General features: G+C 43.9%; 9 protein-coding genes across 15 annotated transcripts; 5 read left to right on the forward strand and 4 right to left on the reverse strand.

Moving 5' to 3' along the window:
- The first annotated feature begins 881 nt into the window (after nt 1-881).
- On the forward strand, nt 882-4,830 carry LOC136341766 (cGMP-dependent protein kinase, isozyme 1-like). 3 transcript variants are annotated; one of them, XM_066287069.1, is made up of 8 exons: nt 882-1,206; nt 1,266-1,474; nt 2,614-2,783; nt 2,835-3,571; nt 3,623-3,804; nt 3,857-4,043; nt 4,094-4,170; nt 4,222-4,830. In XM_066287069.1, the coding sequence occupies exons 1-8, from the start codon at nt 1,014-1,016 to the stop codon at nt 4,714-4,716; spliced, it is 2,250 nt and encodes a 749-aa protein (XP_066143166.1). In that variant the 5' UTR covers nt 882-1,013; the 3' UTR covers nt 4,717-4,830. The 3 variants fall into 3 exon arrangements, with proteins under 3 accessions (XP_066143166.1, XP_066143165.1, XP_066143167.1); XM_066287068.1 differs by having other exon boundaries at nt 4,094-4,830; XM_066287070.1 differs by lacking the exons at nt 882-1,206; nt 1,266-1,474 and adding an exon at nt 1,553-2,433 and having other exon boundaries at nt 4,094-4,830.
- SmB (small ribonucleoprotein particle protein SmB) lies at nt 4,815-5,920 on the reverse strand. Its single transcript, XM_066287085.1, has 4 exons — nt 5,768-5,920; nt 5,396-5,708; nt 5,218-5,340; nt 4,815-5,157 (listed from the first exon to the last, which is right to left on the reverse strand). Exons 1-4 carry the CDS (start codon nt 5,768-5,770, stop codon nt 4,973-4,975), a joined length of 624 nt encoding a protein of 207 aa, XP_066143182.1. The 5' UTR covers nt 5,771-5,920; the 3' UTR covers nt 4,815-4,972.
- A 119-nt stretch (nt 5,921-6,039) lies between these two features.
- Nucleotides 6,040-12,017, forward strand: Grasp65 (Golgi reassembly-stacking protein 2). The gene is made up of 4 exons (XM_066287075.1): nt 6,040-6,200; nt 6,326-6,452; nt 6,504-6,884; nt 6,944-12,017. Exons 1-4 carry the CDS (start codon nt 6,138-6,140, stop codon nt 7,678-7,680), a joined length of 1,308 nt encoding a protein of 435 aa, XP_066143172.1. The 5' UTR covers nt 6,040-6,137; the 3' UTR covers nt 7,681-12,017.
- On the reverse strand, nt 7,708-10,534 carry LOC136341767 (cGMP-dependent protein kinase 1-like). The gene is made up of 9 exons (XM_066287071.1): nt 10,174-10,534; nt 9,952-10,114; nt 9,761-9,897; nt 9,019-9,709; nt 8,779-8,964; nt 8,589-8,729; nt 8,304-8,533; nt 8,047-8,253; nt 7,708-7,991 (listed from the first exon to the last, which is right to left on the reverse strand). Exons 1-9 carry the CDS (start codon nt 10,532-10,534, stop codon nt 7,846-7,848), a joined length of 2,262 nt encoding a protein of 753 aa, XP_066143168.1. The 3' UTR covers nt 7,708-7,845.
- Nucleotides 11,467-12,752, reverse strand: LOC136341779 (PBAN-type neuropeptides-like). 2 transcript variants are annotated; one of them, XM_066287087.1, is made up of 3 exons: nt 12,071-12,752; nt 11,819-12,016; nt 11,467-11,762 (listed from the first exon to the last, which is right to left on the reverse strand). In XM_066287087.1, exons 1-3 carry the CDS (start codon nt 12,129-12,131, stop codon nt 11,560-11,562), a joined length of 462 nt encoding a protein of 153 aa, XP_066143184.1. In that variant the 5' UTR covers nt 12,132-12,752; the 3' UTR covers nt 11,467-11,559. The 2 variants fall into 2 exon arrangements, with proteins under 2 accessions (XP_066143184.1, XP_066143183.1); XM_066287086.1 differs by having other exon boundaries at nt 11,819-12,752.
- A 1,358-nt stretch (nt 12,753-14,110) lies between these two features.
- Ing5 (inhibitor of growth protein 5) lies at nt 14,111-15,557 on the forward strand. 3 transcript variants are annotated; one of them, XM_066287082.1, is made up of 4 exons: nt 14,111-14,324; nt 14,405-14,957; nt 15,101-15,252; nt 15,357-15,557. In XM_066287082.1, the coding sequence occupies exons 2-4, from the start codon at nt 14,480-14,482 to the stop codon at nt 15,456-15,458; spliced, it is 732 nt and encodes a 243-aa protein (XP_066143179.1). In that variant the 5' UTR covers nt 14,111-14,324; nt 14,405-14,479; the 3' UTR covers nt 15,459-15,557. The 3 variants fall into 3 exon arrangements, with proteins under 3 accessions (XP_066143179.1, XP_066143177.1, XP_066143178.1); XM_066287080.1 differs by having other exon boundaries at nt 14,112-14,324; nt 14,436-14,957; XM_066287081.1 differs by having other exon boundaries at nt 14,112-14,324; nt 14,436-14,951.
- Nucleotides 15,558-15,805: 248 nt separating this feature from the next.
- On the forward strand, nt 15,806-18,511 carry LOC136341768 (sodium-coupled monocarboxylate transporter 2-like). 2 transcript variants are annotated; one of them, XM_066287073.1, is made up of 13 exons: nt 15,806-15,934; nt 15,991-16,072; nt 16,131-16,326; nt 16,385-16,558; nt 16,618-16,721; nt 16,780-16,847; nt 16,900-17,054; nt 17,114-17,254; nt 17,309-17,527; nt 17,579-17,726; nt 17,780-17,902; nt 17,956-18,056; nt 18,113-18,511. In XM_066287073.1, the coding sequence occupies exons 2-13, from the start codon at nt 15,997-15,999 to the stop codon at nt 18,447-18,449; spliced, it is 1,842 nt and encodes a 613-aa protein (XP_066143170.1). In that variant the 5' UTR covers nt 15,806-15,934; nt 15,991-15,996; the 3' UTR covers nt 18,450-18,511. The 2 variants fall into 2 exon arrangements, with proteins under 2 accessions (XP_066143170.1, XP_066143169.1); XM_066287072.1 differs by lacking the exon at nt 15,806-15,934 and having other exon boundaries at nt 15,949-16,072.
- A 208-nt stretch (nt 18,512-18,719) lies between these two features.
- myd (mayday) lies at nt 18,720-20,397 on the reverse strand. Its single transcript, XM_066287078.1, has 4 exons — nt 19,935-20,397; nt 19,628-19,884; nt 19,108-19,314; nt 18,720-19,052 (listed from the first exon to the last, which is right to left on the reverse strand). The coding sequence occupies exons 1-4, from the start codon at nt 20,252-20,254 to the stop codon at nt 18,763-18,765; spliced, it is 1,074 nt and encodes a 357-aa protein (XP_066143175.1). The 5' UTR covers nt 20,255-20,397; the 3' UTR covers nt 18,720-18,762.
- A 282-nt stretch (nt 20,398-20,679) lies between these two features.
- LOC136341769 (putative sodium-dependent multivitamin transporter) lies at nt 20,680-25,078 on the forward strand. The gene is made up of 6 exons (XM_066287074.1): nt 20,680-20,884; nt 21,715-21,900; nt 22,962-23,183; nt 23,239-23,579; nt 23,634-24,051; nt 24,105-25,078. The coding sequence occupies exons 2-6, from the start codon at nt 21,778-21,780 to the stop codon at nt 24,747-24,749; spliced, it is 1,749 nt and encodes a 582-aa protein (XP_066143171.1). The 5' UTR covers nt 20,680-20,884; nt 21,715-21,777; the 3' UTR covers nt 24,750-25,078.
- Nucleotides 25,079-25,190: the final 112 nt, after the last annotated feature.

A 25,190-nucleotide genomic window follows, 5' to 3' on the forward strand; every position in this document is an offset into this window, starting at 1 on the left:
GTTCATTTGCCGTTTTCGAAATGAGATTTTTTTGATTTGATGAATAGTCCCCAAGTTCCTTCGGCCGAACTACAGTTTTGTGCATTGGAAGACATAAAATGACAGAGGAAAACTTAAAAAAAATGTATCCTTTTAATACCTAGTAGTAGTGGAAAACCGAGGGGTCATAGTCTCTGCCATTAAGCCCTTAAGGGTCCTCTCTACTCCCCCAGCTCCCTCGCCATTCGAAAAATGCGCCATGTGCTTGACCGCTACACATGTGCGAGTACTCTGGCTAGATTCCCAATGCCGTTATCCCATACCCACTGCCAGATACTGTGTAATAAGAATTGTTCATGAATAATACATTCCTACACTTATCTCATAGTGGATACGGCTTATTCATGAAAAGTGTCAATATGTGATGGAGGACGTTTCTCATGCTCCTAATCTTTCACACAAACTAAGGTTTTTGTTAACAATTCTACTGCCTTTGAAAATAAGGATCCTTTGATATCTAGGATAAAATTGATAATAGTTAATAAAAAGGAAGGTCAGGGCATTGATACTAGAGAGAGCGCACTGTAATGCTAACCACTATCACCTAGATAAGTCCAGATTTGCGGTGTGATTACACTATAGTTTAAATAAATTCTTTCCTTGGACGATTGAGAGGTCAACCTATTTGTCCTTAACTTACCACTTCAGAGATATAGAGTTGCCATTTCCAAATCGAAGAATAGCTGAAATTGTGTTTGATGTGCTTAGAGTAGACCCGGAACCTAAGAGAAGTGGAGTTACCAAGTGCCTATCTCTCGAAGGCTCAACTCTTAAAGCGTAAATAATTCGATTTCTTTTACTGTCCATGTACGTGATGCTTTTACTTCTAGAGTGTTTACAGCTATATTAGCCCGTCAGCTCAGAGTTGCCTTAAATAACTTCTTTGAAAAAGTCGACTTGATTTTGGAGTCCATAGAATTAATGGGACCTCCAGTGAGCGACTCATACGACTTTTACTAGCAAATACTTAAAAAATGCCAAAACACACCCCAGCCCCGACGCCCAACAGGGCCGTTTACGGCTTCAGCTTATTCCTGAGCTTCAACATATCCTTCCTCCTCTACCTTATATGGGCCATTATTCCAGAGAAATACTTCAAGCACGTCGGGATAGATTTTTTACCCCAGCGCCACTGGGCAGTCGCCATCCCCATCTATATTCTCACGGGTATGAAACTCACATTCCCCCATTGTTGACCAGGATTAAACAAGTCGATGTGCTTTCAGTGCTAACGCTGTTCGCGTTTTTCATCTACCCAAGCCTAGGGCTGATGATGACCCCGGACGTGGATGACATGCGAACTGTAACTGACCAGATTGGAACCAGGAGGAAGAAGAATGGGCTGAAGCTCAGCTTGAATGCGGCAAGGGAGGACCAGTGCGTTTGCAAAAGTAGGGACAAGTGTTGGAGGGATCGTTATGAGTTGGGCAGGAATGTGAGTGGGGACAAGCAAATTCCTGTTGTGAGGGACCTGGACATATGTGCTGTATCTGAAGAATTGTATCTATAAATATCCTTTTTTTGCACTTGATGAGATGTGAATCTTAAGGTCAACAAGTGTGATAAAAGAAAGTTAAGATGATGATAATCTCGCGTGATTACATTCCAATTTTAGCCATTTCCAAACAATTACTAACACGATACAAGTGCTAATGGGGAAAACAGAAACGGAGCGCGAATCAATAATTAATTAATAATTCACTTAGCCCAGTTTAATAGGAGTCGGCCGTTATTTGCGCTGCTAATTTATTAATGTTTAGGGCAAGGTCGCCACGTTTTTTTCACCCTTATAGAGGGGATTTGAGTTTCACTCGACTGAATTGTGGGCGCATATGGAGAGAAAAACGTGCAGATTAATCGAATTAGAAGTTCAATTCTCCAAGTCACACGTCCAATGCGGATTATCAATAATAGATTATTTATGGGGCAATAAAGTTTCGAGGACGTTTGAACTAGCGCTTATAGTATTACCGCCACATCTGCTTGTTTTTAAACATTCAATGAATTCATCTATTGACTAGAAAAGCAGCAATTATTGTACCTTATCCAAGGAAAAGATAAGAAGCAATCTGCCGCGTTATCAAAACCAAATGCCGCAAATGTTTCGAGTCCGCATTAGTAACAACTACCTACATTTTTCCCATTGTATCGGCTGCCATCTCGGACGTTGCTCGGAAAATCTGGAGCTGAAAGTTTTGCCATTTAAAAATGCACGATAATATGCCCTAAATAATCGATTTATGGCTATGTGACATCCCCGCGGCTTTCCCGGAATGTTTCACTATTTGCCTTTACAAGCAGAGTTTTATTCAATTCAGTCACGCGATAACTTTCAGGGTTGCACACGAAGTACATCGAAACGAAAGTGATGAGTTAGTGGTTTTTGTATTTGGGGTAAGTCGGACAATTTTCCGCTTTTTCATATCAGTGATATTCATTTATCTCAAAGCTTCGGATTAGAACATCAAATGGGTATTTGTGCGATCCTCACGGGGTAATTCATAGTTTATGTTATCATTCGTCGCCTTGGCAAAGTGCAGAATTATTTTTGATAACATTGAACCAAATGTGTAGGAAGCTTCAAGCGAGACCATGACACACAAGGATCTCTACAAAATCCAGGCGAACCTTAAGGGCAAGACGAAGCAGAGAAGACGCTCGGGAATTTTGTCTCCAACGGTGAAATCACGTCCGCCATTGCGTCAGGACTCGCAACGCAATGGCCTCGTTTCAAAATCTACGCAGTAAGAAGCCCCGACTTTCCTTGCCTCAACTCCAAAGTAAACAATTTTTAGCGACGAAGCTATAATCCGCAAAGCCGTAGCGAATAACGAGTTTCTCAAAAACATCCTCTCGGAGGCCTCTCTCCAAACCTTAATCGAATGCATGTACGTCAAAACCTTAGTGCCCGAAGAGCTGCTTCTTAAGCAGGGAAAAATCAACTCCCACCTCTTCATCTCCAAAAGCGGCACGTTTGAAATTATAGAAAACGATAAAAAAGTGGAGATTGCCAAGGGAGTGCGAGTTTTCGGGGAGGTTGCAGTGCTTTACAACGCGAAAGCCGGGCAGACTGTGAAAGCGGTGTCCGAAGCCGCAGTTTGGGCTCTAGACTGTCCCGCTTACAAGAGCTTGACCACGAGTCAGATCATTGAAAAACGAGAGGAAATAGTCGGTTACCTCGAAGAAGTTCCTAGCTTTAGCAAAGCGTCTGAGTGGAGGTTGTACAATCTCTGTAACTTGTTCCAAGAGAAGTTTTATCCCGGAAGCGCGACGATTATCAAAGAGGGACAACAGGTGGGGAGTTTTCTCATGGTCATTAAGGGAAGCGCCACCGTATTGGGTAGGGAGAGGAACAAGAAGCTGGATAAACTCACTAGAGGTTGCTTTTTTGGGGAAAATGTCTTCTCCAAAGAGATTACCAGCCAATACACTATTATCGCTGACCCCCCCGGGGCGGACTGTCTGCTGCTGCCTAAAAAAAAGTTTTTGGAGCACTATGTAGATTTGGAAGAGTTTTTGCAGGATAAGGGCTGTATGTGTTTAAATCTTGTAACGAGCGTTTCTTATGCTTAAGCAATTTAAGATATTTTCCCGGAAATTCGCAAGTACGAGAGCGTAGAACTAAAAAACCTGCAAACAATAAAAACTTTAGGTATCGGAGGATTTGGGAGGGTAGAACTCGTGCATGACATCAAGCACAGGCACGTTTACGCCTTAAAGCTAATGAAGAAGCATGAAATCCACGGGAAAGCTCAAATTGAACAGGTAAAAATTCGATTTGGATTTTTTCTTCTGGGTGCAAAGTTATATTTTGCAGGTTTTCAACGAAAAGGACCTTCAAATGATGTGCGACAGCCCTTTTATAGTCAAACTCTATAAAACTTTTAGGGACACTAAATATATTTACTTTCTATTGGAGCCCTGTTTGGGAGGCGATTTGTGGAACCTCTTGAGACGGCAGAGAAAAAAATGTTTCGATACCGAAGCAGCTAAATTTTACTCCGGTACAGTATAAACTCCCACTCTGACGCACCAAGCGACGAAGTCCTTTCAGGTTGCATCGTGGAAGCCCTAAGCTACCTTCATTTAAAAGACATAGTTTACCGAGATCTCAAACCAGAAAACGTCATGGTAACCGCCTCGGGTTATTTGAAATTAACTGACTTTGGTTTCGCCAAACAGGTTCGCCCCAATAACGCCTCGTACAGTTTCGTGGGAACTGCCGAGTACATCGCTCCCGAATTAATTCGCAAGGCGCCCCACGACAAAGGGGTTGATTACTGGGCCCTAGGAGTCTTTATCTTCGAATTGCTAGTGGGGAAGTCGCCCTTCAGGAATGACGAGCACAACGATTTGAAGACGTATCAGGCCATTCTCAAAGGCATAGACTTTGTCACGTTTCCATCCGTCGTGTCTCCAAGGGCGAGAAATTTGATTAAAAAGTTGTGCAAACCTAGATCGGTGGACAGGATTGGGTGCCAGATAAACGGGATTAAAGACATTCAGCAGCATCCGTGGTTTTCCAAGTTGGAATGGGACAAATTGAGGACACAGAAGCTTGAACCTCCAATAAGGATTTCGTTGATTGGAAGGACAGACACGCGATATTTCGAGAATTTCGATGAAGACCGAGAACAAGTTGTAGATGACTATTCTGCCTGGGACGAAGACTTTTGACTGATTGATATACTGAGGCCTGAGATTTGTGATATTTTTGATAAAAAAAATTAAACCACAAAGAGTTTCTATTGCTTGAAGTGTACTAAAACGCCACGTTTTATGCAAAATGAAGTGATTTGTTTTATTCATGTTTCAACCAGAAGAATTGTTGATTGCTCAATCCAAGTCCAAACAATACTCTGGAACATATGAAAATAAAATTGAATTCACCAAACAAACTCAGCCTTAAATTAACAGTGGTGTAGCATTAAAATTAAAATCTTGGCGGTCCTTGAGGTCCCCCTCTCATCATACCATGTGGGGGCCCACGGATGCCCATGGGTGCTTGTGGGGCCCCTCTACCCATCCCCATTGGGTTGGGAGGCATGCCCACCATACCGGGAGGTGCCCCCATCATTCCAGGTGGCGGTCCCCCCATTCTGGGTGGTGGCACTTGACCTGAAGCGAATAAAACTCTGTGTGATGTGACGAGTTATTAAAACAGGTGTTAATCGTTACCTCGTCCTCCTGGGGTCATGACTTGTTGAGATGGACCTCCAACCCCTCGAACTGGACCTTGCAGACCCACTGGAACACCGCTCATCCCTGCAGGCATGCCCCGGCCAACGGACCTGCCAACGCCTAAGTCCCAAACAAACCATAAGTAAAAATTTGTGCCAACGTGTAAATGAAATACCAGTTCCAGCTGCAGCTCCAGGTATAGGAACTCTGGGAAGGCCTTCCTCCGGAGGAGGTGGCCCTTCAACAGTCAGAGAGACTATGGTCTCTCCTCGTAGAAGGACAAAACCGAGAGGTCTTCTCTCCTCCCGTTCCCGCTCAGCCTTTGAAGCTTTAGCTTTAATCCGCCGGAATTCTTCACAATCCCCTAAGATCATGTTCATGTGTTTGTCGAAGGCCTTAAAGTTCCCAATGAAGGTACGGGAGTCCTGCAGAATGACCCGCACACGGAAGTTAATGTGCTGGATCATTTTGTTGTTCTTGCCGATCGTCTGGAAGGAGTTTTACGGCCAATTGGCTGGGGATGATTGAGGAATAAGGTTGTACTTACCATGTTTCTGGCTTTTCTAAGTTTTCTAATGCGAAAATAGTATAAGAACGCTTTGTATGTTGTATGGGAAGCTGGTACCTCTTTTTTTCTTCGACCTAACCTCAAAATTTCATGGCGGAATTCAGCCAATTACTGGACCGGTGGCGTCGATGTTATCAGTTCGTCATGGGTCTAGTGGTCGATTGAAGTCACGTGACCGGCCGTATTTATTCCATTGGTCAGGATCAAATGCGTATGTCAAATGTCATCGTGTGACGTAAGTGTCAACAGGCGTCAATATTTACAACCAATAAGTAATTTGTTTTTTGGGTTAAAAGTTTGCCAAGATACGGAAAATTGCCACGTACTTTTCATGAAAAATCGTTAGAAAATGGGAAATTCTGGAAGCGTAGATATTCCCGGCGGAGGCTCTGATGGCTACCACGTTCTTAGGGTAAACCTCGTTTTCAATATATCGTAGTTATATTAATAAACAAGACATGTCCTGAAGTCGCCAGTTCCAACTCATCTCCTACTAATAGATTTCGACACTATTTCATTTCAAATGTTAAACCATAGGTCCAGGAGAACTCCCCGGGCGCCAAAGTTGGCCTACAGCCCTTCTTTGACTTTATTGTTTCATTAAATGGAATTCGCATGGATAAAGACGATGACCGTTTGAAAACAATACTAAAAACCAACATAGGTAAGAAACGTCTTGCTGTTACTACCACCGATGACTCAAAGACCTATCTAGGCAAGACAGTGCCAGTAATCTTGTACAATTGCAAATCCCAAAGTGTGAGGAACGTTAACATTGAGCCGAGCGATTCATGGGGAGGCCAAGGCCTTCTCGGCATAAGCATAAAGTTCTGCTCGTTTGAGGTCGCCAAAGATAATGTGTGGCACATTTTGGAGGTGAATCCCAACTCTCCAGCTGAAATAGCTGGCCTCAAACCCTTCTCTGATTACATTATTGGAACTGATTCTATTCTGCATGAGAGTGAGGATCTTTATAACCTCATTGAAAACCACGATGGAAGTGCCTTGAAGTTGTATGTGTATAACTGTGAAGAGGATTCCTGCAGGGAGGTTGTTATTACACCCAATTCAAATTGGGGAGGCGAAGGAATATTAGGTAAGTTACATTTGAAATTAGAAGTCAGGGGAGCTTAAGTGACGTTGGTAATTTTGAAGGTTGCGGCATTGGCTATGGATATTTACATCGAATACCTGTGCGTCTAAGTGGAAATCCTCAGAACATTGCTAGCCCTTTAATGTCTTCAACAAATGTCTCTACCTCTTCGGGGCCTGTTACATTTGTTAGTGCGCCCCAAGATATTACCAACTTAATACAAGCGGCGACCAGTTTAAAGCTGGACACAGTGGTCAGCTCAACGGTTATAGCTCCTGCAACTGTTATAAATCCTTCAACTCTTGTTACTTCTTCGAGTATCCAACCGTCTCAGACTAACCAAAGCTCAGCTGAAACTACATTCATGCCTAGTGCCCCTATAACTCCAATATCTCAAAATGTTTTTCCTCCCACATCCTTACCACAGATTCCGCCAGTAGCCACCCCAGCCCCTGCAATACCCTTAGTCTCTTCATTTGCTCCAGCTGAACCTCCCGTAGCCCTTCCGACCGTGTCGGTGCCCCAGTGTACTACTACCGTTGCTCAGCCAGGAATACCTCCTCAAATTCCCATGTACAACCCTGCCAATTTCTCCTTGAGTTACTCACATCCGCAGACGGGGCAGGTAATTGGAGCATCTCAATTGGGTGACGTGGTCAACTTGAGTTATCCTCAGGCCAGTTTCGCTCCCCCCACAGGGCAACCGACGCAACTCATTTATGATCCGACCATTGCGGCAAAATCGGCGCAACAGCTTTTGAGTGGCAACATGGGAAACGTGTCTCAAAGTAGTAGTTAATTAGAATTTTTAATTGAAACAACTGTATTTGTATATAAGTCATATTGAGTTTATTATGCGCTATTAAGGCTTTTTTAGCTTATTTGATTCATTTAAGAGTAACTATGAGAGCAATTGGATACAAAAATATTGAATTATATAACCACATAACTAGAAAGTGAACGTTTAGAAGTCCACATCCCATCCTGACAATTCGTCGGCCGGAATATTCTTGTCCAGCTTGAATACATCAAGGTTTTTCTCAATTTTTTTCATATTGGGCTTAAAGTTGGATGGAACCTCTAGGTTCTGGAATTTCTGCCACTCAAAACCTGCGAACGTAGCGATTGATTTACACACACCTTTCTACCTTAACTCTCCATTCACCTTGGTACCATCGATGAGTCTTAATGTCTTTTGCACCCCCCCTTTGCATGCCCAAGCGCTCCACGGATATAGGCTTGCACAGCTTCTCGATTAGGTTCCTGGCTTTGACACTGATATAAGTGGGAAATTTTACGTTGTCTATTCCTGCTAGAATTTTTGTGTACGTTCTCATGTTACTGCTGTCGCCACTTCGGAACGGCGTTCGTCCTAGGGACGGATGCGTGTAAACACGTCGAACGTTACGGCATTTTCAATACCTGTTAACATCTCGAAGACGAAGACTCCGAAGGCCCAATAGTCCACCGCCTTGTCGTGCCCCGTATTTAGGACAATTTCGGGGGCCATGTATTCGGGAGTTCCTGCGAAAGTGAAGGTTTTCCCTCTGGGAGGCATCTGCTTTGCAAAGCCGAAATCCGTGAGCTTGAGGTAGCCGTTTTTGTCCACCAACAAGTTCTCTGGTTTCAGGTCTCTGTAGACGATCCCCTTGCTGAAGAACAGTCCCGTTTGAGCGGGCCGTACCGTACGGTTTCAGACGAACGTACCTGTGCAAGTACTCCAGTGCCTCAAGAACGCAGGCCGTCATGAATTTAGCGTCTTCCTCCTCGAAACGTTTGTTCTTCTGGCTGTGCAGCAGGGAGAAGAGGTCTCCTGCCAAGCAGCAATCCATCAGAAAGTAAACGTATCTATGAAGGTTTTTAAAGTAAATTTTGCACTCGAGGAAACGGTACTCACTTAGCATCTTTGAACGTCCTGTAAAGGCGCACTATGAAGGGAGACGTGCAGTTCATCTGAACCTGCTTTTCGTTGTAAACGTGCTCCTGCTGGTTGTGTTCCACTATGTCGACCTTCTTCAGGTATTTAAGCGCGAACATCCTGGACTTCTGTTTCTTCAGGTACACCAGCTCCACTCGACCGAACCTGCGTTGAACCGGTCAAATAAACTTGAGAACGACCCCAAATCGAGCCTGTTACCCTCCGATTCCCAAAGTCCTTATTATTTTGACGTCTTCAAGCTTTACGTCGATAAATTCCGCGGAAACTTTCACCTCCTTCGCCGTGGACACCGTCGTCGACGGAATTGCGGGTATCTGCACGTCACCGAAATGGTCGATGAAATTCCGCCTGGAAAGGGTCAGGCATTCGACTCCAGGAGTGTCCGCTGTGACCGTGGCCTGCCTGGTGTCTTCCTTTTGCAGTGCCATCTCCCCGAAGCACTCTCCCTTACTCCGTTTCCCCAAGAAGCCCTGGCCGGTCTTGCTTATGGTCACAGTTCCAGCCCTAATTATGTAGAATTTGTCCCCTTTGTCTCCCTGCCGCACTATGACGCTTCCGGGACTGAAGAATTCCAGCTTCAGGAGGTTGGAAACTTGTCTTAGCACGTTCTCATTCGCCACGTTTAAGTACTCGACATTTCGCAGGAACCTGAGGATTTCGTCCTCCTCCTTCAGGTTCGAGCGGATGACGATGTTTTGGTAGACGTGCCGGTCCAACACCCAGACTTTGCCCGCAGTGACCGCCTGGATGGTGGCCAAGCGTTTAGCGTTATAGAGGATGGCCAGTTCGCCGAACACTCTGGTATCATTGAACTTGTCCACAACCTTTTTCTTGACCAGGACGCTGTAGCTGCCCTCCTTGGAGATGTACATTTCGGAACCTTTGTCTCCTGCAAAGCGGATTTAAGACCGAGGGGCAAATTTCCCGCGTCTAAAGGTACCTTGCTTGATTAAATTCTTCTTGGCCGGGACGGGTCGCAGCTGCATGGCGTTTACTATGTCCTGCAGGCGCTTCCCCGAGAGAATTTTGGTGAGAAATTCGTTTTTCTGTATAGCACTTTTAATCTCCTCTTCATCCCTGGAACACGCACTCATCACTCACAGACTCATTTTTTTTAACGTTCTGACCTACTCTGGAGTTTTTGAGAACACTGGCAGCTCTTCGTCGGAGGACGGGTCCGCTACCGTGGGCACGCTGACCGGTATTCCAGGCCTCCTCGTGGCGTCTTCGTTCATCGATTCGCCGGACGACCTCTTGGATCCCGACAGTTGGTCCCCGACGCTGATTCGTCCGTCTGCACCAGTCGCCGTCCCTCAATTAAGAGTCACATTATCTATTTTTAGTCTCACTTACCGCTCGTTGAGGACGGCGGGGACGGGGTACTGGGCCTGATGTCCGGCAAAGTTACTCCCACGTTCGACTGCCCTTCGGCATCGGGATTGGTCGCCTTTGGCGCGCTTCCATTAACAATTGGTGGAACCTGGGACTTGGTTGCAGGTACGGGAGCCGTTTCATTTGGAGGTGGGTGATGAGCATTTCTTGGTTCACCTTGTTGAGTAATATCAATGTGTACGGTGGTGTCTTTGGGTCGATGGGGAGTTAGACTTCTCCTTATGATCTCTCTCACCCCTCCGGCATGTCCCTTTGTTTTGTTCGCTGTCGATTTGCGTTTATTCAGAATATAAATGTTGCTGTTGCTGGTGAAGCAGCTCATTTTTGGACACAGCAGCTGGAATTTTACACGTCGAAAGCCCACTCGAAACTCATGGCGCAGTTAACGCGGCGTACTAATGATGGTAACTCGTTGAATATTTGAGAATAATGGTTATTTTAAATTGATCTACGTAGATAAGATTAAGAATATGTGGCGCTGACTCATCACCGATTCGCCTTGGTGTAATCTTCTAGCGAGGAGGATTTCACTTTGTTGCTCCACGCAGGTACTTCATAATGACGAACAATGTTTGTTCGGCATTTCCACACTTTAAAATGCGAAGATCAACGCAAAATCTCACCTCTTTTATCAGATTCCTGCCCAGATAACGCCCCGGCCGATATACGTTTCGAACCTATTTACTTTACAAATCACATTTAAGTCCTTTAAATCAGTTTCTAGCATTGTTTAGAACCTCGTGAGGTCACGCTTTCTAGAAATGGAGGCGACGTTATCGCGAGAAAATTTCAGAAATTACCTGATTATTCGTTTACGTATTGCAATCGTCGTCATGCTAGACGCGTTTGAAGAGTTCAAGGCATTTCCTTATCTTAGGGCGCACTTCCAATACTGACATTTTGGCGACTCAACCTTCTTACTCTTACTCTAAATCGCTTAACTCACCACAACAATCCATTCGCCAATTTGTCAAGATGCTGCGCTTGCGGCACTAAAGACCCCTGCACGTACAGGCAGCATTAGATTCCGAGTCCGAAGGGCCTGGGGGCGGCATTTGTGGAAACTTTGGAACAAAGGCACCGTGTTGGGGGACACGCGGCTTCCACGGAAATTCTCTTCCAGGTAATATTGGCCGATTGGTCTAGTGGCCCCAAGTCTGGTGAAATCCCCGGTTATAACGCACGCGTTTCACAGCTGATCTCCTCGAGATACAGAGCGAAGCGCGAGAAAAGGAACGGAAGAGATTTGATTAATTACCTTAATCACTTTATTATTAATCAAAACATTGCTATACAAATTTAAGTTCCACAAGCTATTGTCTGGACTCATGTACTTGCTTAAAATCGCTACTTCAGTAGAACTTCATTGTCCCTCCCCAGTCTTGGAGAGAAAGGATTGAAGTTGTTCCGTCCTAACCGGGGGGAGAAGGGATTCACGCCGTTCGGCCTGGACGCCAACGCATCCGCCTCGTCCTCCGTCCAACTGAACAGCGGCTCCCCCGACTCCCTCCCCAGCCGTGGTACGAAGTTGGACGGCTGCTTGTTGTTGCCTAAAACCAAACGAACCCATCAAGACTAAGCGCCACGAAGCGGACAGTAGGTGTACCATCGTTAACGGCCACGACTACCAACGGGGAGTCACGCAGGACGTCCAGCAGCCCCATGGTTTGCTGGTCCTTCCCGTTCCTGAAGTTGGATTCTCCGGGATTCCGCTTCTTCCTGCCCATCCGAGGTCCGAACCACATCGGAGAGGCTTCCTTGTGCTCGTGGCTGTTAGGGGACTCGAAGCTCAGTGAAGGTTGAGCTGCGTAGAAACGACTTAAAACGTTCAACTCAAGCTGGATCGGAGTATACGCACCATAAAACAGGAACAAAATGGTGAATATGGCGCAGCAGTTGAGAATACTAATGCGGCCCATGTCTCTCGCCGGACTGTAGAGGTTGTTGTTGACGTCCAGTTTTATTTAGGACAGACTCGGCCCTTTAATCTTTCAGTAGGTGCAACGAGAGACAGCAATGATGAGACTCCTGGGGTGTGATTTATTTCCACTCGGTCTCCTGCCCTGACTGCTAATCCTGCCCCCCTCGGACGCAAGACGGCAAACAAATAACCGATAGGCCATTGAAATGCCTTTATTAAGGCTATTCGTCGCTCGATTTTTTTCTTGAGCATAAGCCTGCATGTCTCATCACCTCCATGCACCGGATGCCTGTTTGTCGGTTTTATTGGTTCCCATGAGAAATGAAGCGCCTTTGGTGGGTGTAAAAACAATATCCCAAAGAGAAGTAGCTTTATTTGATTTGTTTTCCAGGGAATTGATACAATTTTAAAGTTGCCCCCAGCGGCGCGAGCGCACAGCACTCAACTACTAATAAGGGGACCATCAGACTTGTGACAAGAGGATTTTTGTGGAATTAATGATATACAAATAATCAAGTACAGAGTGTGCTATTAATACGATAACTTTTAAAATTCACGATTTTTTAAGCGACCCTGTATGTTACTTTGTAATTTCACTGATTTACCCTGTATAACAGGTACCAATTTAAATTAATTTTGAAAATAAAGAAATTAACAAGGAAATGTTTATTGTTTTTATCAGGAACGCAGAAACACAAGGAGGCAATTCGGCTTTTTATATATTTCTTAGACAAAAAAAAATTTTCAACATTCGCATACGAAAATTAACATTTCGCATCAGAAACTCAGAAATGCGACGAGGTATATTTAAGCCCGCAAGATTCTTGTACCAATAACTCTGAACACCATTGATAGTGTTAAAATGAATAATGTTTACAAAGAATTATTCAATTCACCCAGGTATTTGAAAGCAGTGTTGCCACCTGGAGAAAATAGTTTGCATGATCGTCAACATGATGACGCAATCAACTGAATCACGTGTATTTGAGGTTGCCTACATCGGCGTCTTGTGCTGCCATCACTTCGTCGTAACTATCGATTTTATTAACTTAACATTCGAGGAATCTCTTAAATAATATGAAGAATTATGATTCTTTTGTTAACATAACTGCTTATAAAAAATTATGTCGAAGGATGACGATTACAACTTGTGCACATAGACCTGCGATGATGTAGATGGCCTTTTATATATGACCACATAACTCATGGTAATAACTATGGTGCAGTGGGGTATGTGCGAGACGGTGTTTGTTAAATTTCGATTTAAATTACTATAGTCACTAAAACGCCACCGAAAATAACTATATGTGTACAGCTGTATAAAAATCACGGTAAATCGATATTTAACAAAAACCAGCTTGCATCTGCTCCACTGCAGCTTATTTATTACCTTGATATTGGATAATGGACCACTAGTCTCATAAAATTAATAACTGTGACGAAACGGTACCGGCGCAAGACGCTGATGTGGACAGCCTCACATACACGTGATACAAACGAGTGCGTCATGATGTTGGCGACCCTACCGACTAGTTCTTCCAGATGGCAAGACTGTTTTTAATTACGCGAATGGTTTGAATAGTTCTTTGACATTTTCGTTTTATTACTATAATGGACGTTCATTTATTACTCAATTCTAGATGAAACTTAATGTTTTCTTCCATTGAAACCACTAAACCTAATAACTATAACTTTGCAAGATCTTACCCAAATCGGATACATAAGTTTTCTAATAAGTTTTACGCACCTTTTTTCATCTAAAACTCATCTGGTAAAATTTTTGTACCTGTCAATAAAAGGAGGTTAACTGTACAATTAATAATACAAAAATCTCTTTATCCTAAACATGATAATTACCTTTAATCAAAATATGTTAACAATAATGAAAATGATTCGACACTAGTTTCGACGTTGCCAGGTTGCCACTATTCCATAAGATATCATCGATTTAGAATGACACATGACATGTCAAACGTCATATGCCACTGATAACATGAGAGTATAACACTTGCAAAAAAAATAAACAAAACAAATTTGTTTTTAATAATTTGTAAATTTTCAATTTATTTTTCCATTTTCTTGAATAAAAAACGTACATTTAAAGGGATTTCTGTAGTTTTCGGCTCCCCAGTGTCCTTTTAGTAGCGTTTCAACATGACTTCCGCATTGTACTTGGAACACTACCTGGATAGTAAGCTCTTTTTTCTGTAATCTCTAGAAGTATCCCCCATTTTTACAGTACCCCTTTTATTTTTTCTGATATTTGAAAAGCGTCAGAAAAGCAATTGAAACACTACTTCAGGTCTGGAACATCTACCAATTGAACTTCAACGCAACTTCACCCTCATGAGCGATTTAGACAAGAGAGCCCAAACTATCATGAAAGACATTGACTCGTCGGCCGACGAATACCTGCGCAACTTGAAAACCCTCCTCAAGGACCAACAAAAAGAGCAGCTAGAAGGAATCCAGACTATGTTCAACAAGGCCAAAGAGCTGGGCGATGACAAGGTACAATTAGCAATTCAGACGTACGAACTGGTAGACAAGCACATTCGGAGGCTTGACAATGACCTGGCGCGCTTCGAGTCTGAGATACAGGACAAGGCTTTGAATTCCCGAAGCATTGAAGAGGCGAGTGTGGGAAAGAAGGGCCGGAAGAAGGTTAAAGACGGAAAAGGAGGAGATAAGAAGAAGCGGTCGGGAAATTCTAGCGAAGAGTCTTCAGGGACTGTTAGGGGTAATAAGAAGAAAAGGCAAAAGGGAGTTGGGAGTGATAAGGCGGGAAATATGGGAGTGGGCGCAAAGGCCACTGCAGGTGAGGGTTGGTATCATTTCATCATCATCATTGGTGTGCTCTAATAGATTAGTTGGTAGATCTGCTTGTAGATAACGCAGCTCATTGTGTAGATTCTTAGAGTAATGCGATTGATTGCAGGGAGAAAGTTGTAGAAAGTTCTTTTTCAGTGGCTGAAGCCGTGGCGTCAGTTCTGCCAGGCCTCGCAGGGATAGCTCACCCAAGTGACGTTCTGGACATGCCCGTGGACCCTAACGAGCCTACCTATTGTTTATGTCATCAAGTATCTTATGGGGAAATGATAGGGTGTGATAACCCAGACGTAAGTGCTGGTGTTCTAGTGACTCCTCAAAATAAGGAAGCAGTAGGACGCCGATCTACCCTTTTTTCGCTCTGCAGGAAAACAGATTTTATTGTATTTTTCAGTGCCCCATTGAATGGTTCCACTTTGCGTGCGTTCAACTGACCACCAAGCCAAAGGGCAAATGGTACTGTCCCAAGTGCACTCAAGGCCGGAAAAAGAAATAACTCGTACCTTTTTTTTGTGCTATTAACTTCTTTCAGATTGTGTCGACATACCTAAATACTCTGTATGTATAAGAAATTTAATAAACAAAAGTTGTTGAACTCGGCATGAAAGAAAATGATGAATATACTGAATTTTTGTAATGACGCCACCACATCCGCAACCAAGTTTTATCCGGTTTGATCTGATCCTGTCTCAATTAGCAGCCGCAGCACAAAATTAGGTGGCAATTATAACGCTTCATTAATAACTCAAAGAAAACATACCAATTAAAAACAATTTATCCATTCATTTTTCCCTGGTACGCAATAAAACCCCAATTCATTAACGCCCCGCATCTTTGTCAGTGCGCGCTGAGGGAGCACATCTTTCCCGCGATTCGTCCTCGTTCGAATCGGTTGAAGAGAAAACGGTGAGTTTTTGCCTAATGAGACCCGCAACTCGCAGAAATAATTGGGGACTCGATTGAATTTAAAAGGTAAAATCGCTGCGACGGACTCTGACAACGTCGACCTTAACGTGTCTCTATCATAGGGAGCAATGTCTCGGACGACCCTAAACCCGCTTTTAGTAGTTTTGGCCTTAACCCGCATTGCAGCAGCAGCAGAGGGGTCTGGTAGGTCTCGGACAAACACTATTAAGTTACAAAGAACAAAGACCGTCTATTCTCTCAGGTCATTGCGAGCCGCAAACTGACGGGATTACCTTCTCATGGGAGGATTATGCAGTTCTGGGCACGATGCTCGTCGTCTCGTGCGGCATCGGAGTCTTCTACGGCTTCTTCCATAAAAAGCACGAGAACAGCCACGACTTCTTGCTAGGAGGGAGCACCATGGGCACTTTCCCCATGGCGATGTCTTTGGCGGCCAGGTCAGGAAGGGGCCCATCTGCTCAAAAAAGAAAACGCTAATGGTTTATGTGTCCGCAGCTTTATCACCGCAGTAGAGCTGCTCGGCAACCCCGCTGAAATGTACACTTGCGGGACTCAGTTCTGGATGATATGTCTGGCGTTCATTCTGGTGGTTCCCATCACCTCCAAGTTTTACTTGCCGGTCTTCATGGAACTGCGCCTGACTAGCTGTTACGAGTACCTATCGAGAAGGTGATGGGGTGTATGATGAGACCAATAATGCCAGTACCTTCACAAGAACTCTGTTGCAGGTTTCGCCCCTCTACGAGGTACCTGGCGAGCGCGCTCTACATCTTTCAAATGACTTTATATACGAGCGTGGCAGTTTACGCCCCCGCTTTGGCGTTAAGCAAAGGTAGAACTCTCTTTAAGTCCCACACAATCACTCCAAAAGAAATTTCTTGATTTCGCAGTAACTGGTCTTAACGTGTACCTAGCAGTCACCGTGGTGTATGTGGTTTGTATCTTTTACTCATCTCAGGTGAGCGAAGGGCCCCTGTAACTGAGACGCGTAATAAGGAGGGCTTTTTCAGGGCGGCATGAAAGCGGTCATAATAGCAGACACATTCCAAGCGGGGGTGCTTATAGGTTCCCTTCTAGTCATTCTGTATCTGGGGCAGAAGTTCGTGGGGGGCTACGGAGTCATTTGGTCGGAGAGCTACAACTCTGGAAAGCTGGAGATTTTCAAGTACGGCGCACGTTTAACTGGTCACCACAATAAACCTGATGGTGTGTAACATTATATAGCTTTAACCCAGACCCAACAGTGCGTCACAGCTTCTGGTCAGTGGTAATTGGTGGAACTTTCTATTGGCTAACCATGTTCTGCTCCAACCAAGCCTCGATGCAGAAATACCTATCAGTGAAGAGCATTGGACAAGTCCGAACGTAAGTGCTCCTCATCTCCTTTTATGCATACAGGTCGAGTAAACATCCACGCAGGGCCCTTTGGATCTCATGCTTCGGCCTCAACCTCATCTTCACTATTAACTTCTACACCGGCATGATCTTGGTGGCCAACTACAAGGACTGCGACCCCATATCCGAAGAACAAATCGAGGCGGCGGACGAAATCCTACCCTTCTATGTCATTTCGGTCATGGGACACCTTAAGGGCATTACCGGGTTCTTTGTTGCTGGACTCTTTGCCGCCAGCTTAGGGTAAACCTTAAGCCGCAGTTTCTTGACCCCTTGATAATCGAACGTCTACAGAACTGTAGCGTCCGCTTTGAACAGCCTGGCCGCAGTCACCATCCAAGACTTCGTGGGCGGAGTTTGCGGATATCACTTCCATGGGCATCGAGGAGCTTTCTGGGCCAAGTGCATCTCCATTGCTTATGGAGCCGTAAGCTTCGTCTTAGTACGGGATAAAACAATCGTTTTGAGCTGTGTACTATCTGATTACTTGTCTAGGTGTTTATTATAGCCCATTTAGGCAGCGTTATGCAGGTAGCCATCAGCTTCAACGGCATGGCGGGAGGGGTCACGCTGGGTCTTTTCTCCCTGGGCATGTTCGTCCCATGGGCCAATGCCAAGGTACTCATCGCCTCTATTACGAGCCCATGATTCGCAATTAAACGATGTTTCAGGGTGCAATATTCGGGGCCTTATTGTCCTCGGCTCTGATCATTTTGATGGGCATCGGGCAGCAAGTTACCAACGCTGCAGCTGGCTTTGAGAGCATTGAGGGGTAAGTCTTTAGGCATCTCATAACCCCTCGCAGAATTTCACAGTTGCAATTTAAAGGGGAAGCGAAGTATTCGTCCTGTTTCGCCTTTCGTACATCTGGTACTCGGCCATCGGGTGTTTGTTAACGGTAATCTTAGGAATTCTGGGCTCTTTCGTCACGGGATTTGAGGAGCCAGGGAAAGTACATACGGAACTGATTTCGCCCCCGATCCGAAACTTTTTGCACTCGCTCTCCGAGCACACCAAAGAGAGGCTGCATATTCCTTTGAAGCATTATGCGAGCGCTGAGAGGATAAAGATTGAAGAATTTACCTCTGTGGTGCTTGAAGATGACCCAAATGGAGTGTCGCATCGCACGCAGAAGATCGAAGATCTTGCTGCGAGAAGCAGTTGACCATTCCAAAATTGTGTAATTTATTATATATTGTTTGTAAGTTCAATAAATTATTACTGTTAGTTTATCCCCCCTCGGGGCTTGTTGTTTGGTTCCTGGCGCCTCATTTCGATGACGAATTTCATCAGTTGAAGTCGTAACATTCGAAGCTTAAACTCTCATCGTTTTCGACTACAAAAAGCTTAAATTTCTACATTAAATGTAGGGATCAACCTCAAGTACTCACCAACAGCGCTCGACTGTCTTTAGCGATAAGGGAGGCAACTGAGCTTTAGCAGAGTACATCTTTTATTAACTAATAATCGACGGAACATTAAAATTCGTCGTGAAAACTCCGGGCAGTGTCCACCATTTTAGACTTGAGGAACAAATCTGGATGAGCCAAAATCTCACCCAGCGACAGCATATTGTCCCTATCAGTATCAGCTAATGCCAGCAACGCTTCAGCCTCGTGGTCTGCGTGTCTAGGGCTTTGAGGAGCTACATAGTGCAACAGTTCTCTTCGATCAGCTTTCCCATCTCCGTTCAGATCGATTGCAGTCCGAAATTCATGTCTCCTTTGCTGCTCATCCTGCCTTATCACCATGGTCTCGTCTCCAAGACCTTAAAAAAGGAAGGAAGAGTTTGTTGGGTGAAGTTGTGGGTATTTGAAGTGCACCTTCCGTTTGGAAAATTGCAAATTCATTTTCTGTGAGGAACTCATCACCATCTTTGTCAAATTTGTCGTAAAGCTCGTCCACTAGAGATAGCTGATTGGCCAAGCTGGACTCAGGATGAGTAAAAGCGAGAAATTCTTCCGCTGTTAATGAATCGGGGTTGGTTTTAGCTGCTTCTGTCCATAGGGCACGGTCTTTCATGATCTGTTCTACAATTAAAGTCCATTGCCTGTAATCCTATTTGAGATTAAGCAGTTTTTCTCGTGGTAGATAGCCCCAGTTTCGTTTTCTAACGCAATTTCCCGCAAATTGATTAAAAAAAAATGGCGCGCGTTTATCACATCTGCGAGGTTGCCGCTCATTGATTGGTGAAAACGTGTCGTCATCCCCGTTACCCTATTTTGATTGGTCAACCGCAGCAGGGGCGCGAAATTTGAATTAGAAACATGTCTAGATACTCTCAAAAACGCGTATGTGTGGGAAATTAAGGAACTTCCCCAGAACTCTTAGCTTGTTTCCTACCTTTGACCGCCCTACGAAGCCCCCGATGCCTTTTCTCATCGTGGGCTTTCACGTACTTCTCTGCGAAACCCCTTTTTTTAAGAAAATGCGAGTGATACTCCTTCCACGTTACCACCCCATTGCGTGGATTGTTATCGATCAGCTCAAAAAGCATGTGATTATTACCCACAGCATCAGATATGTGCTGAACAATTTTAATCCGAATCCATTGCGACAGCTCTTTGGAATCCAATTTGCTGTTCCTATCTCTGTCCGCCCTACAACAACTCCATTTATTCTCTGTTGGTCGCCAAACAAAGTCACATACTGCTTAAAAACTTCTGTGAGAATCTGAACTTGCCCTTTCTGGGAATTTTCAGCATTGTTCACATTGACCAAATATTCGTTCTTTTGGAGCACATCCCCGTTAGCTTGGTCAGAATCAAAGTTGCTATTCTTAATGCGCACCTCGAAAGTATCTTCTAGGAACCTGGACGCAGTGACTCCATAGCTGGAGCTTAGTTTGGACCTCAGTGGTATGGTCAACATCCATGTCATCAAGAGGAACAATACGTAGCACAGAGCAGGGACGGTGTAAGACCAACGGAGGATCTTCAGTAAGTGGACATAGTTGCGGAACAATCGCATGTCATCGTATCACAATTGATTCGTAGATAGATCAGTCTTAAGATCACATTGTGTTTTGGAGGAGCGGAAAACGAAACGAGGGATCGTGTAAACTGTAGCTCATAGCGACATGGCCAGGGAGGATCGATTGTAATGCGTTGAGCAGCTGAGCGTTGAGAGGAGCGCTGGAGGCAGGGTCGGATTTTTGACTTGCGTGGCTCAACGACCTTTTGTTATGAAGTTTTATTTATACGCTAGAAATGTGAAATTCCCTAGAGTAAATAACTACAGCAAAAGTACATAAACTTTTCCTGATTAACTGATTTCACTAACTGACCATCTAGGAACAAAAAAAAAACAACAGTCACCATTTAAACAAGAATATGTATTTTCCTGACTAAATGTAAACATTGTAGTACAATATATTGTGAGATTCCTCTAAAATCCTGAAAAACATAAACAACAACGGAAATACACAGGAATGTTTTCAAATAATTAAAAATCTTCCAAAAATACCCAAGACGGTCGATCCAAGGTTTGAACTGCGCACGTGCATTGCGAAACGTGCTAGTATAATTTATTGATAGTAGTAGTTGTGGTGGATACTCCCGCATTTTTATCAAGGGAGACACATGCATCTAGTTAATACAAGCAAGTATCTCTTTTAAATATCCCCATTTGCATTTATTTCGCTTGAAAGCAGCTTAGCAGACGGATGATTTTTAACATGCTAGTTATGATAAGATATTAGCAACGAAAATGGATTTTTATTGGTGCGCGACATCTAGCGTCACGGGGACCAAGGAAGGGAATTTTTCTAGGTTGTTTTCCAAGCTCTCCGGTAAATGGCGCTAGTTGTACGCGGCGGGATCGCTCCCGCCTTTTCGAATCATTTAAAATGTTTAATTTAATTGAATTTCCGCCGACTATTGAAACACGATTTGTTTTAAACGCGTACCATTACATGATAATGCGTGTATCATTAGCATGTGCTGCTTTCTCGTCAACAGCATGGTAAATTGCGTAATTAATACACGCAATATTTTTAATAATAATGTTATCTTATGCACGTTGTCTCAAGGATATACGAGCTATTAAACTTAATAGTCCCGAACAGCCGACTTTTTCTTTAAAATTCGTTTATAGACTGCCTTGAAGACCGGCAATAACGTTTCATGCCAGCCTCGAACAATAGGGGTATTATAGGCATAGTTTGGAAACTCGCTCTAATTCAAATATCTAATTTCTGTGTCATACGTTCCGCCAGTATAGACGGGCGATTAAATATCAAATTATTAAGTTACATTATTCGGCCTCTAACGACCATCCATTCCATTGTTTTCAGACGTTACTAACAATACACATTAATTATCTACTAATGAGAAGTAATAAAATTTATTTGCACTGATTTATCTAATCTGTCTAAGCACGGCGTGATTACCGCTAAAGCAAAAGAACCAAACATGATTCCTTGCTTTCAGGTGCCTTGCCAAGACAATGAAACACTGCTGCGCCTCATGTAAGAACTGAGAAGTTCTTTTGAAATGGCGGTAACACAAGTGACATTCGGGTTTTGGGACTATGTGGTCATAGGGATTGTCCTGATCACCTCCTCCGCCATTGGAGTTTACTACAGGTTTACAGGGGGGAAGCAGAAGACCATGCAAGTGAGTATCTAATTGGGACTTCATACGCATAAGATTCCCGTTTCTGGAGCTCAACCACTAGGATCTTGGGAGCCACAAGAGATGCGCGCAAACTGCAGATTTTGAAACGCAAGAATGTGCCGCTTGAACGTCTTCGTTCGCGGGGAACGATGCGGGGTTTCGTTTATAAATCCGTACTTACCGATATTAATGAGCTCCGAAGACGGATTGTCGCAACCTCAAGGCCCAAAACCCCGAAAAAGGGACGTTTCAAGATCGATGCAGAATCTAAGAAGACCTTAAAGCTAAAAGCGGAGGACGACCCCTTGACCAACTGTCGTAACGTTCATTATTCGTTTGTTTCTCGTTTCGTCATTTGCATGGCACTCTTTGCCGGAACAGGGGAATTGATATTTTCTTCAAACTGCAACACTGTACCTTAGCACGTGATACATCATCGTGATCAGAGAAAAAACTAGATTCAGAAACGAGAACGTTCAGAATTGGGCTCATAAAAAAAATTGATTGTGGGAGTAGTTAGGACCTATGTCGTATGAAACTCAAGTCGACGTGACAACGTCGCCGTCCGTCGTCGATCGTTTTTTGTTATTATGTGTAAGGTTTAAGTTTAAATGTGGCGGCAGACGCCCGTTTTAGGATCTGACTTAATATTCCCCGTTATTACTCGTTTTTTTTTGTTTATATTACTTTAACACGTACGTGCATTATTCTTCAATACCAATCAACCTTCGCCGCAGTTCGAGGGGTCATTTATCACTTTTTGAAAGCAAAAGTGTATCTCTTTCGAGCCAGAATCGCCCCATGAGACGTGCAGATGAAACGCGTTTCTGGTTTCTTCGAAACGGAGGCACAATACCTGGGCAAAAATCGAAACGCGCCATTTCAAATCACGTATCGCCACATTGTAGAAGAGGAGACGTTGCAATGGCGAAGTGTCAAACATTTAGAATTTTTGGGGCCTCAATTCAACCGAATTTACATCTTTTATAGCCGCCGACATCCCCATGGTTGAACCCCAGAAACGCGTACTCTCTATAAGATTATAATTCTAAATTCCATAGGAGTACCTACTAGCTGATAGAAACATGTCCATCGCCCCCGTGGCGTTCTCACTTATGGCCTCTTTCATGTCCGCAATCACCCTTCTAGGGGTATCCAGCGAGAACTACACTTACGGATTTCAGTTCATTGTAATCAACATTTCCTATGGCATTTTTACGCCCGTGGCAGTATACTTGTACTTACCAATTTTCTTCGAACTGCAAACCACAAGTGCTTACGAGGTAAATGCAAAGCAAGGGGACACACGCGCACACATTACACCACTTTATATTTCAGTATTTGGAGCTTCGTTTCGGTAAAACCGCCCGCTTAGCTGCCTCCGTCTCGTACACCATCCAAATGACCCTGTACATGGGAGTTGTGGTCTACGCTCCTGCTTTGGCCCTGGAAGCCCTCACTGGTATCAGTAAAACCGCCGCCATTCTTTCCATAGGTTTAGTATGTACTTTCTACTCCACCATCGGAGGGATGAAGGCAGTCCTCGTGACCGACGTATTTCAATCTATTTTAATGTTCGCGGCAGTGTTCAGTGTGATCGGGGCGGCATTAGCCGAAACTGGCAGCTTTGCGGAGATTTGGAGAATAGCTGAGGAGGGCCGAAGAACTAATCTATTAAAGTAATATAAAACATGTTCCACCTTTACGTATGTTTCAAACGTTGTACCACGCAGTTTCGACCCAGACCCCACCGTTCGCCATACATGGTTCACCCTAATTATCGGTGGAGGAGTGACTTTTTTGTCTCTCTATGCGGTCAATCAAACTCAAGTGCAAAGATATCTGACCATAAAAGACCTCAAGGGGGCCCAGAAGGCTTTGTGGTGGAACTGGCCCATACTGTCAACCTTGAGCATCTGCACCTCCTTTTCGGGCCTCGCTATTTACTCCAAATACTTCAACTGTGATCCAAAAGACGCGGGATATATCACCACCGAAGATCAGTTGATGCCCTACTATGTAATCGAAACCATGGGGCATATTCCTGGTCTATCAGGATTATTTGTAGCTGGGATTTTCAGCGCTGCCCTTTCAACGGTATCTGCAGCTTTAAATAGCTTGGCTGCAGTCACTGTTGAAGACTACTATAAGGTAAAGCTAATTCGGGGTTAATGTTTATTTTAGAGTGATTTTTGATGTTTCAGCCTTTGCATCGAGTTTTTTTCAAAAGAGATATAACCCCTTCGAGTGCCTCACTGCAGACCAAATTTATCGCCCTGATCTACGGATTTATTTGCCTGGGGGTGGCTTTTCTCGCTCAATTTTTAGGAGGGGTGCTTCAGGCTGCCTTGACCATCTTTGGGGTCGTTGGAGGTCCTCTTTTGGGGCTTTTCTCCCTAGGAATGTTCACTCTTACCGCCAACGAAGCTGGTTCTGTGACAGGGCTGGCTTGCGGATTAGGAATGGCCCTGTGGATGGCTTACGGGCCAAAACCTGCCACTATCAAACTTCCTACCTCTACCGAGGGGTGCGAGTTTACCAACGAGACTATGACTTATACAAAGATTACGGGGGATAACGACGAATACTTATGGATATACAGATTGTCCTACCTATACGTCTGTGTGGGGGGATTGCTCGTCACCTTATTAATGGGGTATTTGGCAAGTATGATAACTCGGAAAGTGACGGGAAAGCGAGTAGATGATGAAAACTATGATCCACACTTGTTCGTGCCTCCATTAGCTAAAAGGCTGCAACTTGGCAAGAGTGAGCACGTTGATCTACAGAACTTTTCCGATTTGAATAAAAACCTGAAAGTTGATCCAGGAATGATATCAACGAATTAAATTGATTAAGTGCACCTGAAGACCAGAGTTCAAATTGGAAATCTTAATGGCTGAAGAATGTTTTCTCAGTCCTTATTTTATATAGTCAGTGGTCTAAAAGTAAATGTGTAGGTCCCTGTGTTCTTTATATAAGCAGCTGATGAATGTTACTAATTAATTTCAGCCTTATTGGAATAAAATGATGCCATATAATATTAAAAGCTTACAACTCATGCATTATTTTATTACATGGTACTGAATTGGGCTGGCTTGGCAAACAAATCAATGTCTTCCATAATGATATATTGTAACTTCGGTTTAATTAAATAAAATTATTAATTTTATGTAGAGTTCTGATAGTTTTCTTGCAAAATATATAGAAATCAAACGTTTTTGCTAGAAGTTTCAAATAGTAAAATCGAATAAATTTCCGTTAGTTTAAATAAATTGAAATTCAGCGCG

The sequence above is a fragment of the Euwallacea fornicatus genome, chromosome 11, assembly GCF_040115645.1.
Source record: "Euwallacea fornicatus isolate EFF26 chromosome 11, ASM4011564v1, whole genome shotgun sequence".
Classification (NCBI taxonomy): Eukaryota; Metazoa; Arthropoda; class Insecta; order Coleoptera; family Curculionidae; genus Euwallacea; species Euwallacea fornicatus.